The 15763-nt window shown below is 39.0% G+C and overlaps 1 protein-coding gene across 3 annotated transcripts in view; it reads right to left on the bottom strand.

The window, feature by feature from the left end:
- Positions 1–4092: 4092 nt before the first annotated feature.
- ERLIN1 (ER lipid raft associated 1) overlaps positions 4093–15763 on the bottom strand; it is a 36144-nt gene continuing 24473 nt past the window's right edge. For all 3 annotated transcript variants that reach the window (XM_061194373.1, XM_061194382.1, XM_061194364.1), the window contains exons 10-12: positions 8867–8956; positions 7821–7900; positions 4093–6394 (exon numbers count right to left, since the gene is read on the bottom strand). In XM_061194373.1, coding sequence (XP_061050356.1) covers positions 6173–6394; positions 7821–7900; positions 8867–8956 — 392 coding nt within the window. In that variant the 3' untranslated portion in view covers positions 4093–6172. The remainder of the gene's footprint in view (positions 6395–7820; positions 7901–8866; positions 8957–15763) is intronic.

Below are 15763 nucleotides of genomic sequence, written 5' to 3'. Positions count from 1 at the left end.
CTTCCATTGGTTGAGGGTTGTCCCTCGGGATATTAATTCTTGTGCATATCTGAGTTGAAAACATCTGCAGAATGACTGCAGCTTCCATAGTATGGGAGGAACCCTGCAGTGAAAAACAACATGTTAATTGCCTGCAGGGCACTGTTGAGGCATGGGGACCCAGTGAATTGCATTTTAAAATACAATAGCATCTGGTGCTCCCATTGCCTGGAACGCATTCCACCATTACCACCATTCTCTTCAGTTGCCTGGCTGCCTCCCGTATATCCTTAAAAATATGGCTCAGATCTGACATTGCCTCCTAGAAACCACCAGGCTGTGTTGACCCCCACCTGTACTCCTTGCATCCAGTGTTCTGCCTGCTGTGGTACTTACCACACTATCATACTTGCCTATTTATTTGTCGTACCACCCAAACAGCAACCCCGTCCACCACAAGGCTAAAAGTCTTTTTTGTTGCCTCAGCAACTAGCACATACTAGATACCCAGTAAATATTTATAGGACGAAAAGGAAAGATTTAAAAATACTTGAAGATAAAAAATTGAAATAGCTGGCGTCTTAGTCTGCTCAGGCCGCTATAACAAAATACCATAAACTGGGTGGCTTAAACAACAAACATTCATTTCTCAGTTTTGGATACTGGGAAGTCCAAGACCAAAGTGGTAGCAGATTTGGTGTCTGGTGAGAGCTCTCCTCCTGGTTTGCGGATGGCCTCCTTCTTGCTGTGTCCTCATATGGCCCAGCGAGACATCTCTTCTTATAAGGGTACTACTTCTATTTACGAAGGCTCCACCTTAACAACCTAATTATTGGGTTGGCCAAAAAGTTCCTTCTGTTTTAAAGTAAAAATAAAAGACACACTTTTCATTTTCACCAAGAACTTTATTGAACAACGTATTCACCATTTTGTTCCACTACCTTCTGCCATTTTTCAGGCAACTTCATAATTCCATCTCCCCAAAATTTTTTATCTTTTTGAGCAAAGAACTATTCCAGATGCCTTTTACAGTCTCCAAGGGAACTGAAATTTTTTCCATTAAGAGAATTTTGTAAAGACCGAAATAAATGGAAATCTGAAGGTGCAATGTCTGGTGAATACAGCGGATGAATCAGAACTTCCCAGCCAAGCTGAAACAGTTTTTGCCTGGTCATCAAAGAAACATGCGGTCTTGTGTTATCCTGATGGAAGATTATGTGTTTTCTGTTGACTAACTCCAGACGCTTTTCGTGGAGTGCTGCTTTCAGTTGGTCTAATTGGGAGCAGTACTTGTTGGAATTAATTGTTTGGTTTTCCAGAAGGAGCTCATAATAGAGGACTCCCTTCCAACCCCACCATATACACAACATCACCTTCTTTGGATGAAGACCAGCCTTTGGGGTGCTTGGTGGTGGTTCATTTCCCTTGCCCCACGATCTCTTCCTTTCCACATTATTGTACAGTATCCACTTTTCATCACCCATCACAATTTGTTTTAAAAATGCAACATTTTCGGTGAGCCACAACTACTGAGCCTGTGCTCTAGAGCCCGCAAGCCACAACTACTGAAGCCCTGCACCTACAGCCCGTGCTCCACAACAAGAGAAGCCACTGCAACGAAGAGTAGCCCCCGCTCACCGCAACTAGAGAAAAAGCCCGCACACAGCAACGAAGACCCAACGCAGCCAAAAAAAAAGGAACGTTTTCGTTATGTTTCAGTAGAGAATCGCATGCGGAAATATGGTCAAGAAGGCTTTTTTCGTTTAATCTATGTGGAACCCAAACATCAAAGCGATTAACATAACCAAGCTGGTGCAAATGATTTTCAACGCGTGGTATTAATGTTGATTGTTCTCAATTAGTGTCTCGATTTGATCGCTATCAACTTCAACTGGTCTACCCGACCGTGGAGCATCGTCCAGCAAGATATCTCCAACACGAAACTTTGCAAACCACTTTTGACACGTTCAATCAGTCACAGCACCTTCTCCATACACTGCACAAATCTTCTTTTGAGTTTCAGTTGCGTTTTTACCTTTCTTGAAACAACAAAGCATAATATGCCGAAAATGTTGCTTTTTTCCTTCCATCTTCAATATTAAAATGGCTACACAAAAATTCACCAATTTTGATATGCTTTTCTTCAACGCACGCTGATATGACAGCTGTCACAATACAATCTAACAAAATTGTTTCAAATGAATTTAAAGACAACTAAGCGCTACTAGAGCCATCTTACAGAAAAAAGCAAATGAACCTTTTGGCTAACCCAGTATCTGTCAAAGGCCCCACCTCCAAATACCATCACATGGAGCATTAGGGCTTCAACATGACTTTTAGGGGAACACATTCAGCCTGTAGCAGATGGAAGGTAGAAAAATGGATACAAAGAGATAATAGGAGAAAAACATGAAAGGCACTAATTCCAAAGAAACGTGGTAAGGAAAACAAGTAAAATGTCATTCCGAGTTATGTAATAATGGACACTTGCGGGAGTGAGCAATGAATTAACAGTAAATTAGTTTAAAATGCTTACACAAAGACGAGACCAGAGGATAGCCGAGAAGCTGGCCCAGCTTGTTGAGATGTTCCTGGAGGGCTGCGGTTGAGGTTTAAAATCCAGCTAGCTTAGGTCACTGCTGCTGAAGACATAATTCAATGTGTGTTTTCTGATGCACTTGTATGTATCAGGCACTGTGCTCTCTGTTCATCACAGGAACTTACAGGCTACTCAGAGACAGAAACATATATCGACTCCAATAGGCTGGGTGAACTAATGCACCCCAACAAACACCACGTGCAAATCACTATTCCAGGTGCATAAACAGATCTTGCTGAACCCACTGAAGAGCTCTGTAAGAATATGTAAACAAGTGCGGAGATATTAGGTAATTTCCCATGGTTACACACTAAGCCCTGACGTGGACACTCTAGCCTAACTTCTATGTCCTTTTTTCCCCACTACTCACTTACCTGCCCTTCACATTCATCCTTTTGTTCTTTCACACAACATAACTGACCAACTCATATGGGCCAGGCACAGTGCAAGGCATGAGCAACAGATACCATCCCAGGGAAGAGCACCGTCACAGTCCCTGCCCTCCAGGGAGCTAAACATTTGTGAGAACAGACATTAAGCAGGTAACGTGAGGCGTGTGGAGTGTTACAAACAGGGAAACGTGGGGTGCTGACCTGAGCAAGCAGTTCCGGAAGACCTCTCTGAAGAAGTGAAGACTCTTTAGGAGTTAGCAAAGCAAAGTTGGAGCTATAAGGGAGAAAAAGTAGGCCAGGTGGATGGAATAATACATGCAAAGGGACAGAGAGAAGGCACATTCAAGGACCTGGGCTGGAGAGGTCAGTGTGTACACACTTGGGACTTAATCCTAAAGCAATCAGAAGCCACAACGTCTAATTCACAAAATTCCTTCCCCACAGCAAGAGGCAGAAATCACTTAATTCTAAATCACTTCATTTTAAGACGTACCAAAAGCCTACAGGATAATTAGTTTGAATTAAATTTCCCTGGTTTGTAGCCACAGATGTAAGATACTATGGGGTTGGATCCCACAGGAACCCGAGTAAAAGGGCTGCTTTCCCCAGAACTCCCAATTATCAAGCCCTGATGTCTCAACAGCACTGTGAAATTGTCCCCAGGAGGGAATGTTGAGAGCTTGGGCAGAGCAGGTCCAACCCTGGCTCCTGGGTTAACATCTGAATTAGTGAGGTTAATTATATCATACCATTGCCAGTTATAATTTATACAGTTTGTCTTTTCTCCACCTCAGGATAATGTCCCCTCCCCTCCTCAGTGTAAGTATTTCAGCTCTCAGGCAGTCTCCGAGGGGCACGATGCTCCATCCTCCCTCTTCCCCCCTCTGCTGCTGGCTGCATCCCACAAGGAATCAAAACACCCCTTGTTAAATTCCGTGAGTCAGGAAAGAATGGAAACCCTGCTTTCAAAATTCTTACACGAGGCTTCTGGGAAGAGTGTAAGGAGAGCGTCTATAGTTAAGTTAAACTAGTAAATAAACTGGCTCCCGAGCTGAAATGGGCAGGACAGCCTGAGGAGCAGGTTAAGCAACAGAGAAAGGAGACATATGGGAAAAACACAAATCACTGATAGTAAAATAATTTTATTTAGTTTCTTTTTTAAAAAAGGTAGCATTTCACATATAAATTTAGACTTCAAGATTACCAAAAGGAACATCCCTGAAGGGGGGCGCGGGGGGGGGGGCAGACTTTGAGCCCCAGTGAGCACAGGGAAGCACATTCCATGGAGAGTTTAAGCAGAAGTCCTTTCTTGAGAACTTCACAGTGCTACTTCCCTGTTCCTCAACTCTGCCACCAGAGCCTGTGGTTTGTAAGAAAACCCATATTCATCACTTTGGGGCAACAGTTTTTAGCTCATGGGAATAGGAAACATCTCTAGGAATGAAAGTACAAAGGTCAATGATCCAGATTTCCCACAACAATCATTATTTATATGCAGCAACAATATATGACAGGTAAAGAGTTTATTATATAGTTCCAAAAATCTTTTAAAAAGGGCTAGAGAACACAAAATTCATTCATAAAAAGAATGTATATAATTAAATGAGCAAAAACAAAAAAAATTATTCTTTCCATATTACAAATGCCTTTATAGGATAAGGCCCCAAGAAAAGACCTCAAATCTGGGACTCCCTTCCTGTATTAAGTGTCTGGCACAACCCAGAAGCTGTCATGAGACTGACAGTTCACTTAAAGGTTTCTGGAAGTGGTCCCATGACTTTTCTGTCTGGCTTGAACACAGTGTACACAAATGGTGTCTTAAACTGTGTAAACTCAGGCCTAACTACAGGGCACACTGATTCAAGAAAGTTAATCTTAAGATTAAAAAAACGTCCAGATGAAACAGATCTCCCATAGCCACAGGCTAACTCTGTCATCCTCTCACGTAAGTTTAAATCCACTGGCTGCCTAGGAAGTCAGTGGAATAATCCTGATCTCCTAGTTGAGGTGAAAGCTGCGGAACAACTTAGATTTCAGCATCTCAGGGCCAGGAGGGAAGGAGGCAAAGATGACCAAGGGTGCTTTCTAGGTTACTCCCTTGATCCACCCGGTGGGCTCCTGATCAGTGTTGAGAAGGAGAACCCGTGGGCCAGTAACCATGGCAGCCCCAGGATCTGACCTTTAGGCAGAGGTACCAGGGCAAACGAATGTACCCCAAATCCAGTTTTAAAAATAAAAACTTCCTGCAGTTATGATACAATACTGTGCAGTGAACAGCTAGGAACTGGATGCTGCTTCTATTTCTGGTTAAAGTCCTGTTCCACTCTTGGCCAGAGCTGAGAGGTGACATAGAAGGAGTTGTCTGAGCCTAAAAACCAGGCACCTTAGTCACACATGGCCTGGGCAGTGACACAGACAGCCATCACCCAATGGAGGGGTATGCAGGGCCCCCAGAGCTTTGGTTCAAAGCAAAGGTTTCATCTCACCCAAAACTTCAAACTAAGCTCTATCTCTGAGCCTACTAATGCAATAAACTAATGATTAGGAATCTCTATGAAGAATCTCTGATTGGGTGGCAAGGTGCATGTCCCAGCAGGCCACCATCTTGACTCTAGGAAAACAAAAAGGTGCAAATCGTATCAAGTAAATAGTTGCTCAAGTGGAAGATCATTTCCTGGGGAACTTCAGCGGACTAGATGCTAATCACATGGATGAATGCTGGGACTGGACCCCAAAGAGAAAGCCTGGGTCCTGGCATAATCAGTCTTCTTTACACTTACCACATCCTGGCCGCCTTCTCTCTGACCTCCTATCTCTTGAATGACTGAGCACACATTTCCCCGGGGACCAATGTAAACATTATCCAATAAATCTCAGCTAAGAAAAACACAGCTTGTTAAATATTTAGTGTTTAACATTCCAGTGCAGGCAGTATGTTAGCATCAGACTTTCCCTCATTCATGAGTACCAGTTTAGAAAGGAACACACACAGGATATTTGATAAAACTGCACCTGAAAAGACCATGTGGGTGCCAGACAGCTGGCTCTATCCTGCAATCAGCTGATAAACCAGGACTACCACAGGAAAGGCAGAACAGACGGAGCATGAGTTCTCTGTAAATCTGAAGAGTCGTATAACCATCGTTCCCACTTAACCCCTTGGGCCATATCTTGATATGGGAGAACATTTCCACCTGTTGCATCAACCTGTGCTCTCCTTGTTTTGGATGGGGCTCTCCCCAGAGGGCTCAAGAGCCTCCTTAGAGGGGAGAGAGCTTTTTCTTCCAGTCCTAACCTCTGAATATTTCAAAGCACAAGAGGAGTCCACGAACGTGCTAGGGATGTTGCTGCCAAAGTAGATCTTACTGTTAGAAGCAATGGCCTGGTACCTTTTGAGCTCCAGATATTCCGGGGTCAATTTGTGCTGTGAGAGGCAAACAAGAGCAAAGGCATCAGAACACTTTGGTGCAATAGTCACTACTCTCTTTCCTTACACAGATTTTCCCTATTGTTCTCCTGAATATCATTCCTCAACTGTGAATTGCTACCAATGACCCTCTCTCACTTTGAAGTGTGGCTATCACATTGACAGCGTTTTTCAGAATGGCATAAAACTACTTCCCCTTTCAGCATAAGGCTCACCTCAATGACAAAGTCACTTGTGCCTGGCCAGCTTTTCCCATGACAGATTTGGATCACTGGTTTGGAAACTGAAATTTCTCATCTTGCCTTCATCTTGACCAAATTCCGTTCTGTTTCTATAGAGTTGTGTCCTCCAATATGTTAAGTTTATTTCTAAATTTACACTGGATTTCAAAGTACTGACAACTCTCGTTCTGACAACCTATCATATCTTCAGACTTCTTCTGAATATAGATTATGTTGTTCCTTCCTAAATGGAAAAAGTTTAAGCCCTGTCTATACCTTAAATCTTGACTTTAACCTTTCAGATTGCATCATATACCTTAGCAACCTCCTTCTCAACTTTTCCTCTGTTCCACTCTACTGTATAATTAATAACCTTATAAACCTAGGTCATATCCTTCCCTATGTCCTTCCCTTCTCAGACTACTAGGGGTTCTAGCTGACTTTTAATTAAATAATTCCTACTAACTAGGTCTGTACTCTCTAGACCTAAACTTACCCCAGTCCCTTTACAAAAATTGTTCACTCACACATCACCCAACTTCCTTTCTCAAATTACCACATATGAAATTCCTCATGACTAGAGTATTTTTTAAATCCAACAAACAAGCAGTACTCAACTGGGGGCATTCGGAAACGTGTGTGTGTGGTGGGGGGTGTGGACTGTTAAAATAATTGGTGAGCACTACTGACAGTTTAGCAGGCAAGGGCCAGAATGCATGAGATAGTCTGCAACAATGAAAAAGTATCTCACCCCAAGATGCTAAGAATGTCTGATGAGAAACTCTGCTCTAAACAAGCTTAGCATCTACCCAAAAGCTCTACCTGATCTGGGAAGCAATTTTAAATGAACTTTACTCCTCTCCTGTCACTCTTGTCATTTCAGGAGAAGACCTTTAACTTTCCTGATTATTGAGCCCTTATACAGCAGTACAAATGGATGAATTTATGGCATTTGACCTGGGTTTATATATCTGCTTGCCTTTGTCCTAGCTCCCCACTTTTATAAAGAACTATACAAAGTTCTCTATCCATAGAATGTGCAACATATGTCTTTCCAAGTGACTGGCCGATTCTAGAGGGTGTGATGGTAACTATGCTTCCTTGACACTGGATAAAATCGCCTCCATCGTGTTAGAACCCCCACAGGTGAAAGCAAAACCTTAACCCGTATTACTAGGAGAGTGACACAGAGAGCCAGTCACCTTGTTTGAAGTGGCATATTTGTGTGCGGCATAATACTCAGCATCTGCTTTTGCCTTCTCTCGGGCCACGAACGCAGCATCTAGTAAGCAAAACAGTCAGGGTGTTTAAAACACAGCAAAGTTGCAATCCATTTCCTCAGCTGGGTAAGAGTTCAGACTCTACCTTAAGTAGAAGCCCCTTTATCCACTGCTTGATATTCCAATCATTCACTTTACTTTAAAGGCATAAAACAACATTAGCAGTTTTCAAATCCCAGTCCCTAGACAACTCCTTCTCAAAGGGGAATACTCTTGTCAATGTCAAGTTAACTCTCAGCTGGTCTGAACCCACTTCATTTTCCACCTTAAGTTGCTCCTTCTTTCCTCCACCCCTCATCACCCAAAGCCTCACACCCCACCCAGGCTCTAGGCTTTAAGTATTAATAATTAAGTCCAGACATGAGAGCTATGCTCTATTTACCGCACTGTCTCCATCCCCTTCAACTCTGATTCAGAATCAGTTAATGTAGAATGATAGGAAGCATCATCATATAAGCAAAAGAGGTTGAATATTTGGTCTTCAAGACTGTGAGCTAAGAACATCGACATCCCACTATGTGTAATCAAGAGTTTGGGAGCCTCTACGAAAATTGGGGCTTCTTTTTTCCCCAGCTAATTGTTTGGTTATTTTTTTGGTTGACAGGTAGAAAAGAAACTGGTGGTGGTGGGGTTTCTTATCTTGTATATTCTTTAAAACTGATTACTTTGCCTGAGAACAAATAAGCCCCAACTTAAGGATGGAAAATGAAAGGCTGAGTTTCCCATAGTCACAAACCAAAGAGCTAGATACGCAATGGCAATTAAAAAAAAATTTGTCTAGAATATCAGGCCAGGTACTTCCTCCAGACCACCCACCATAACCCAGACCCAGTCCCTGAGACAGAGAAGCAGTTCAGGATGGTCAGAGTCTCTTTTCTGTCTATGGTCCACCCACCATAACCCAGACCCAGTCCCTGAGACAGAGAAGCAGTTCAGGATGGTCAGAGCCTCTTTTCTCCTTGAGGTACCTTCAATTTCAGAAATGCGCTTTTCAGTTTCTTTCTCCATCACCTTCTGCTGAAACCGAATTTTTGCCACTTGTGCAATCTTCTCTGCTTCTATAATTATATACAAAACAAGACCTTCAAAAACACTTCTCTAGTTCCAGAGGTACTTAGAAACATGAGCACATAGTCTAACAATTATATAAGGTTTTATGGGCTCATTGTTTCACTGTTTTATCTATTCAGACTATAAACAACTCAACAGATAAAAGGGAATTTATTTCCTACTTCACTATTCTATTTTGACAGTGCTTGTTTTGTGGGAAGGAAGAGTACAAAAGGTGACAGTTCTGGTCCTTCATGGGACTAAATGGCAATGGTCCACAAGCTAATGGGGAAAAAAAAGATACTTCATGAACGTTCTCAGAACAAAAACAGAGCAACACAAATGTATGGCAACATAGGACAATTATATAATGTGGCAGGAGAAAGAAAGAATAAGGAAGGTAAAACAAGGAAGACCTTCTGGAAGAAATCTTAAAGAAAATAATAGACCATGACCTAAGAGGACCTGGCAGAAAGTGTAAACAAAAACAAGATATACGAATTAGCATAGCAAGTCGCAGTTAAAGAGGTGATAAAGAGCCAGCTGACAAAAGAAGACAACAAAAAAATTACAGAGAGGGCTGGAAGACCCCTGTTTTGAGTGACAGGCTAAGGAATTTAATATATACTCAGGATCAACTGTTATGTAACCATCAGGGAAATGATGTGATGAAGGGTTACCGGAGGAGGAGTATTCTGACTACTGTAGAAGATAAAAGAGAAAGCAGGGTAATTCACCTGAGAATGTGAAAACAAGTGTTGGGAGTGAACAAGGTAGCTGCAGCAGGCAATTACAGGCAGGGAAAACAAAACATCCTTAGCAAATCTCCGGCCTAACCAAAGGATTCAGGACCAGGGAAGAAAGACTCTAATTATATTTTCAATACAATCACTGTAATTCTTGAAGAACATTCTCAATTCTCCTTTTCAGCCAAAGAAGTTGAATATTTTAACATATCTTCTCCTTGGCCTCTGGAGGAAGTGTATAATGGAAAGAACATTTCCAGGTGGTTTCTTCTTTCCATAAGGCAGGATCCTTTACCAGCTACTCCAGGGCATACTTCCCTATCTCCCCATCAGCATAAAATCAATCTATCACCATACTGTCCTAAAAATAGGCTATGTTCAGCTGGGCTAAAAATTTAGCTATAAGCAGAAACTCAAGATAAAATTTGAATAAAAAGTCAGGAATCTGGAGCCTGCAGCTAGAACCCAGAGAATGGTGCCTCAACATGGGGAACTGATACAGTAATCCCATTTCACACTGTTCTCTGACGTGTGGGCATAAACCAATAAAGAGCATGACCAAACCTCTAGTTCTAGAAAAATCGTGGAGTAGGCTAATGAGAAACCCTTCCAACACCTTAAAATGCTAGATAAAATATAACAAAATTGTTTTCTAATGTATAATTGAGATCATAAGAAAGAATGAGAGATCCTCAAGAGAGACAAGTAAAGAGAGAGCTGAGAGCCTGTATGGTGGCAGCCCTGGGAGTGGTTATTAGACTAGTAAGAGAAAGGGCCTTGGGCTATTGCCCATGCAGGGCCAGGAGATGAGGCCTTGAGATGTTAAAACTGAAATTCCCCTATAAAACCCGAGGACCTGCTAAAGGGCTGCAACTCTACCCACCAGCCCAGTGGCATATCATAGTGAAACTAGAGAATATGCAAAGATAGAGAAAATTCTTTTTTTTTTTTTTAACAGAGAAAATTCTTAAAAGTAAAAAGAGGAGCAGAAGCCAAACAAAAACAAAATAATACTGCCAAAGTGACAAAGAAAAGTAAGTTTAGTTGGGCTTAGAACTGTAGGCTAAATTACCATTCAAGAATGAAATAAAGGTATTTCAGACCAAGGAAGACTGAATAAGTTTTCCAGTCCTTAGCCTTTACTGAAAAAAAGCTAGCAGAAAAAATGAATGAATTGCCAGAAGCAATGGAGAGGAAAAAATTACACAACATATTTAAATCAAAATAAAATATTTACTGTAAGAATCAGTGATGATAATAATCAATGGGGGAATAAAAACAACATGAAACTAAAATACTAGGCAACAATAATATGTAAAACTGGAGGACAGTGATAAGAGTTAAAGCATCCTAAGGTATTGTTCAAGAAGAGGAAGGAAAGAATGATTAACTTTAGATTCTGTCAAGTCAGGTATGCTTGTTAACATTTTACAGGCAACAACTAGTTACAAATTCTAGAAATAGAATGTAAAACTTCTAATCAAGTAAAAGGAAGAAAATACAATCAATTCAATACCAATCAGAAAAGAAGGGAAAAAGAAGCATGGTAAATGGCACAAAATTAAATGATACAAACAAGTCCAAATATAGCAGTAACCACAATAAATATAAAAAGACTAAACTCACCAGTTAAAAGACAGATTCTCACATTGGATAAGATAACAAAATCCAGCTATATGCTGTTTACAAGAGACACACCTAAAACATAATGACATAGAAAAGTTGAAAGTAAAAGGATGTGAAAAGACACATCAAGAAAATAACTAACCAAGAGAAATCTGTCATAGCTATATTATCATCAGACAAAATAGACCTTAAGCCTAAAAGCATGTCTGGCTATAAAAGAGGGTTATTACATAACTGGACCAATTCTCCACAGAGATGTAACAATCCAGTTCTGAAACTAAACATTCTTAATGATATAGCCCCAGAATACATAAAGAAAAAAAGTTATAAGTCAACAAATTCATGGTCATAGTGGGAGATTTTAACACACCTCTCTCAGTAACTGATAGCTCAAGAAGGCAAAAATTAGAAGAATACAGAAGATGTGAACAATACAATTCATAATCCTGACATAATGAATATGCAGAGAAACCTGCATCCAACAAATAGAGAATATACATTCAATCTTTTCAAGCACACATAGAACATTTACCAAAAAAGGACCACGTACTGATAATCCACAAAACAAACTTCAACAAATACTTAAGAATCCATATAACAGATCATATTTTCTGACTACAATGCAATAACATTGGAAATCAACAATAAAAAGGCAGCCCCCGGAGAACCAATTAAATTAGAAACTGAAAAATATACTTTTAATAATTCATGAGTCAAAGAAGAAATAATGGACATTTTTTTTTAAAAAAAATGAAAACCAAACACCAGTAAATAAACTACATTCAAAACCTGTGGATGTACCTAAAAACAGAACTTAGAAGAAAATGTATAATCTTACATGTTTCCATTAGAAAAGACTAAAAACTAAAGAATTTAGTAACTCAAAAAGTTAGAAAAGAACCAGTGAGTAAACTCAAGGCAGAAAATAAATAAATAATAAAAAATAAGTGTAAATAATAATTGAAAAGAAAGTGACTAAAGAATCAACCAAATCAAAATTTAGTTCTCTGAAAAGATGCATAAAACAGATCTCTGATCCAGCAAAATAGAAGGCACCAATAAACAATATCAGGAATGAAAAGGGGCATACAGATTTGGTAGAGGGTTTAAAAATCATAAGAGAACTTTACAAACAAATTTATGCCCCCAAATTTGAAATAACAGATAAAATGTGCAGAATTTTCTATAAAGTATAACTACCAAAACTGACTTAAAAAAGAAACAAATACCTTACACAATACAGAAATTAAATCAGTAGGTTAAGTGTTGCCATAAAAATTAAACGAGCATACAAAAAAGCACAAACTCCACTAGACCAAGATGGTTTTTATAATTGAGTTCCATCATACCTACAAAGAGGAGGTAAAACATATTTTATACAAAATGCTCCAGAACACAGAAAAAGAAGAAATGCTCTCCAACTCATTTTGAGGCTAGTGTAACCACGATACAAAAAACAAACAAAAAAACCCCCGAAAACCTGAGAGTAAGAATGTAAGAAAACAAAAAAGCTGACCATTTATGAAAATAAAAGTAAAAAATTAAAAGAAATTATTAGGGTAAAACTCCTACTTCATGATCAAGTGAATTTATTCTAGGAAGACAAAATAATTCTGTAAGAGAAAATCTATTAATATAATTCACCATATTAATTGCTTTAAAAAGAAAAATTATATGGTCATCTCGACAGATTTAGAAAAAAATTCTAAAAGTTTTAGCAGTCATTCATGATAAAAACCCTTGGCAAGCAAGAAACAGAAGGAAATGTCATTAACCCGATAAAAGTTAAGTATAGCAAACATCACTGGGACTGTGTATTTAAAGTTAGGAACAAGACAAGAATGCCTGTCACCATCTTTCTTTTCAACACTTCACTGGAAGTCATAGCCTAAAGCAGTAAGGTAAGAACTAAAAGGTGTGGGAGTACAGAGAAAAAACCAGAACTGTCCTGATCTGAAGACAATATGATTACTTGGGAAATCCAAGAGACTATTAGAAACAACAGCGTTTTCAGCAAGATTGCTAAATGAAAAAATTAACAGCATACCTATACAAAAGTAAAAACCAGTTTGAAAATGTGCCTTGAAAAAAGAGCCTATTTATAATAGCAAAAAATTTGAGGAATATATAGGAATAAATCTCTAACAAAGAGTGTGCAAGAACTTTGAGAAGAAAATTATGATACTTTTTTGAAAGACCATTCTTTCATTTTTCATTCTCATAAATGGAGAAATATAACAGATTTATAAAACTCAGTATCATAAATATTATAATTCTCTCCAAACTGATGCACTATATACAAGTAATGTGATTACAATCAAAACCCTAACAGTATTTTATAGAACTTGAGGAGCTGGTTATAAAATTTATTTGGAGGAATAAAGGGCCTGGAATAGTCCAATACAATTTTAGAAATAGGAACAGTTTTGAGGAATAGTTAAGAAGGAACTTGGTCTCCCAGATAGCAAGACTTAAAATGAAAGCTACAGTAATTAAAGCAAGGTATTACTGTAAAAGGATAGACCAAGAAATTGAAAGAAAATAGAAACCCTAACAACAGAACAAATTATATATAGGATCTTATTATATGACAGATGTGGCATTAGAAATAAGTACAGGAGGGCTTCCCTGGTGGCGCAGTGGTTGAGAGTCTGCCTGCCAATGCAGGGGACACGGGTTCGAGTCTTGGTCTGGGAGGATCCCACATGCCGCGGAGCAACTGGGCCCGTGAGCCACAGCTACTGAGCCTGTGCGTCTGGAGCCTGTGCTCCGCAACAAGAGAGGCCACGATAGTGAGAGGCCCGCGCACTGCGATGAAGAGTGGCCCCCGCTTGCCCCAACTAGAGAAAGCCCTCGCACAGAAACGAAGACCCAACACAGCCAAAAATAAATAAATAAATTAATTAAAAAAAAAAAAAAGAAATAAAAAAGAAATAAGTACAGGAAATAAGGAACTACTCAATAAATAGTCTAAGACAATTGGCTTGCCATTTGGAAAAAATTAAACTGAATTTCTATGTCACACTAAACATTAAAATAAATTCCAGATGGACTCAAGACCTACATAGGAGAAGAAAAACTTTAAAACTTTTAGAATAAAATTATTACTTTGGGGTTGGGGAAGAATTCTTAAAACAAGATAGGAAAAGCACAAACTGGAAAGGAAAAGACTGATAAATTTGATTACATGAAAATGAAATATATATGTATGTCAAAGACATCATAAAGTTCAAAGACAAGCCACAAATTGAGAGATGATATTTGCAATGCATAAACCTGGGAAGGGATTAATATCCAGAAGATACAAAGAACTTCTACAAATCAGTTTAAAAAAGTAATCAAATAATGGGCTAAAGATATTAACAGGCAATTCACATACCAAAAAAAGGGAAACCCGAATGACCCATAAACAATACTCAACTTTACTAGTAACTAGGAAAACTCGTATCAAAATTATGTGATACCATGCCCATCATCAAACTGGTATAAATTTTTAAAAATCTTATAACTCCAAGGGTAGAGGACAATGTGTGGAAATGGGAATTGAATAAGGCAGCACAGAAATTGAAACTCAAACACTGCTGAGGAGAGGGTAAAATGGAGAAAGCACTTTGGAGAGCAATTTGGCAGCGTGTTGTAATTTGAAGATGTCTGTACCCTATGATCCAGCAATTCTACTTCAAGATATGCATTCTAGAGCAGTGCTTCTCAAACTACCTGTGGGAAAGCATTTTTTTTTTTGTATTTCAATATTTTATAAATTAAAATGAGTTACTAGAAAAATATTAAAAAAGAAAAACATAAGCTCCAGTTTTTTATTAGATTCAACAGACAATAAAATTACTGTGTTAAAATGCTGTAAGAACTTCTAAACACTCATTCTCAATTTCCATACTCATCTCATTGTGGATCCAAAACAAAAAGCTGGTGACAGGGCACCGACCCACATCACATGTGGAGTAGCGCTTCTCTAGGAAAACTCTTGCATGTGTGCACAGAGAGACATGGATAAGGGTATTACTGCAGAACTGTCTGTAATAAGGAAAAACCAGAAACTAACTCATTAGTAATCCATCAGAATCAAATGAGGCTCACTCATAGAATGAGATACATACAGAGCAGTTAAAAATAAACTAGGTCTACATGTATCAATATGAATAAAACTCAAACAATGTTAGTAAAAAAAGGAAGTTGTGAAATAAAAGGTGGAGTTTGATACCACTTTTGTAGTAAAACAATTCTATGAATTGTTTATTGTTACATATTTAGAGTAAAAGTATAAAAATATGGACAGAAAATATACATCAACTTCAGAATAGAACATACTCTGAGAAGACAGGTCAAGAAATAAGACCAGGGATGGGTACAAAGGAGGCTTCAAATAGATATATAAACTTTTTCCTAAAAGAAAATATGATCTGAAGGAATATGGCAAAATGTTAA

Source organism: Eubalaena glacialis, chromosome 1, assembly GCF_028564815.1.
Source record: "Eubalaena glacialis isolate mEubGla1 chromosome 1, mEubGla1.1.hap2.+ XY, whole genome shotgun sequence".
Taxonomy (NCBI): Eukaryota; Metazoa; Chordata; class Mammalia; order Artiodactyla; family Balaenidae; genus Eubalaena; species Eubalaena glacialis.
This window is presented reverse-complemented; position numbering and strand designations above follow the sequence as displayed.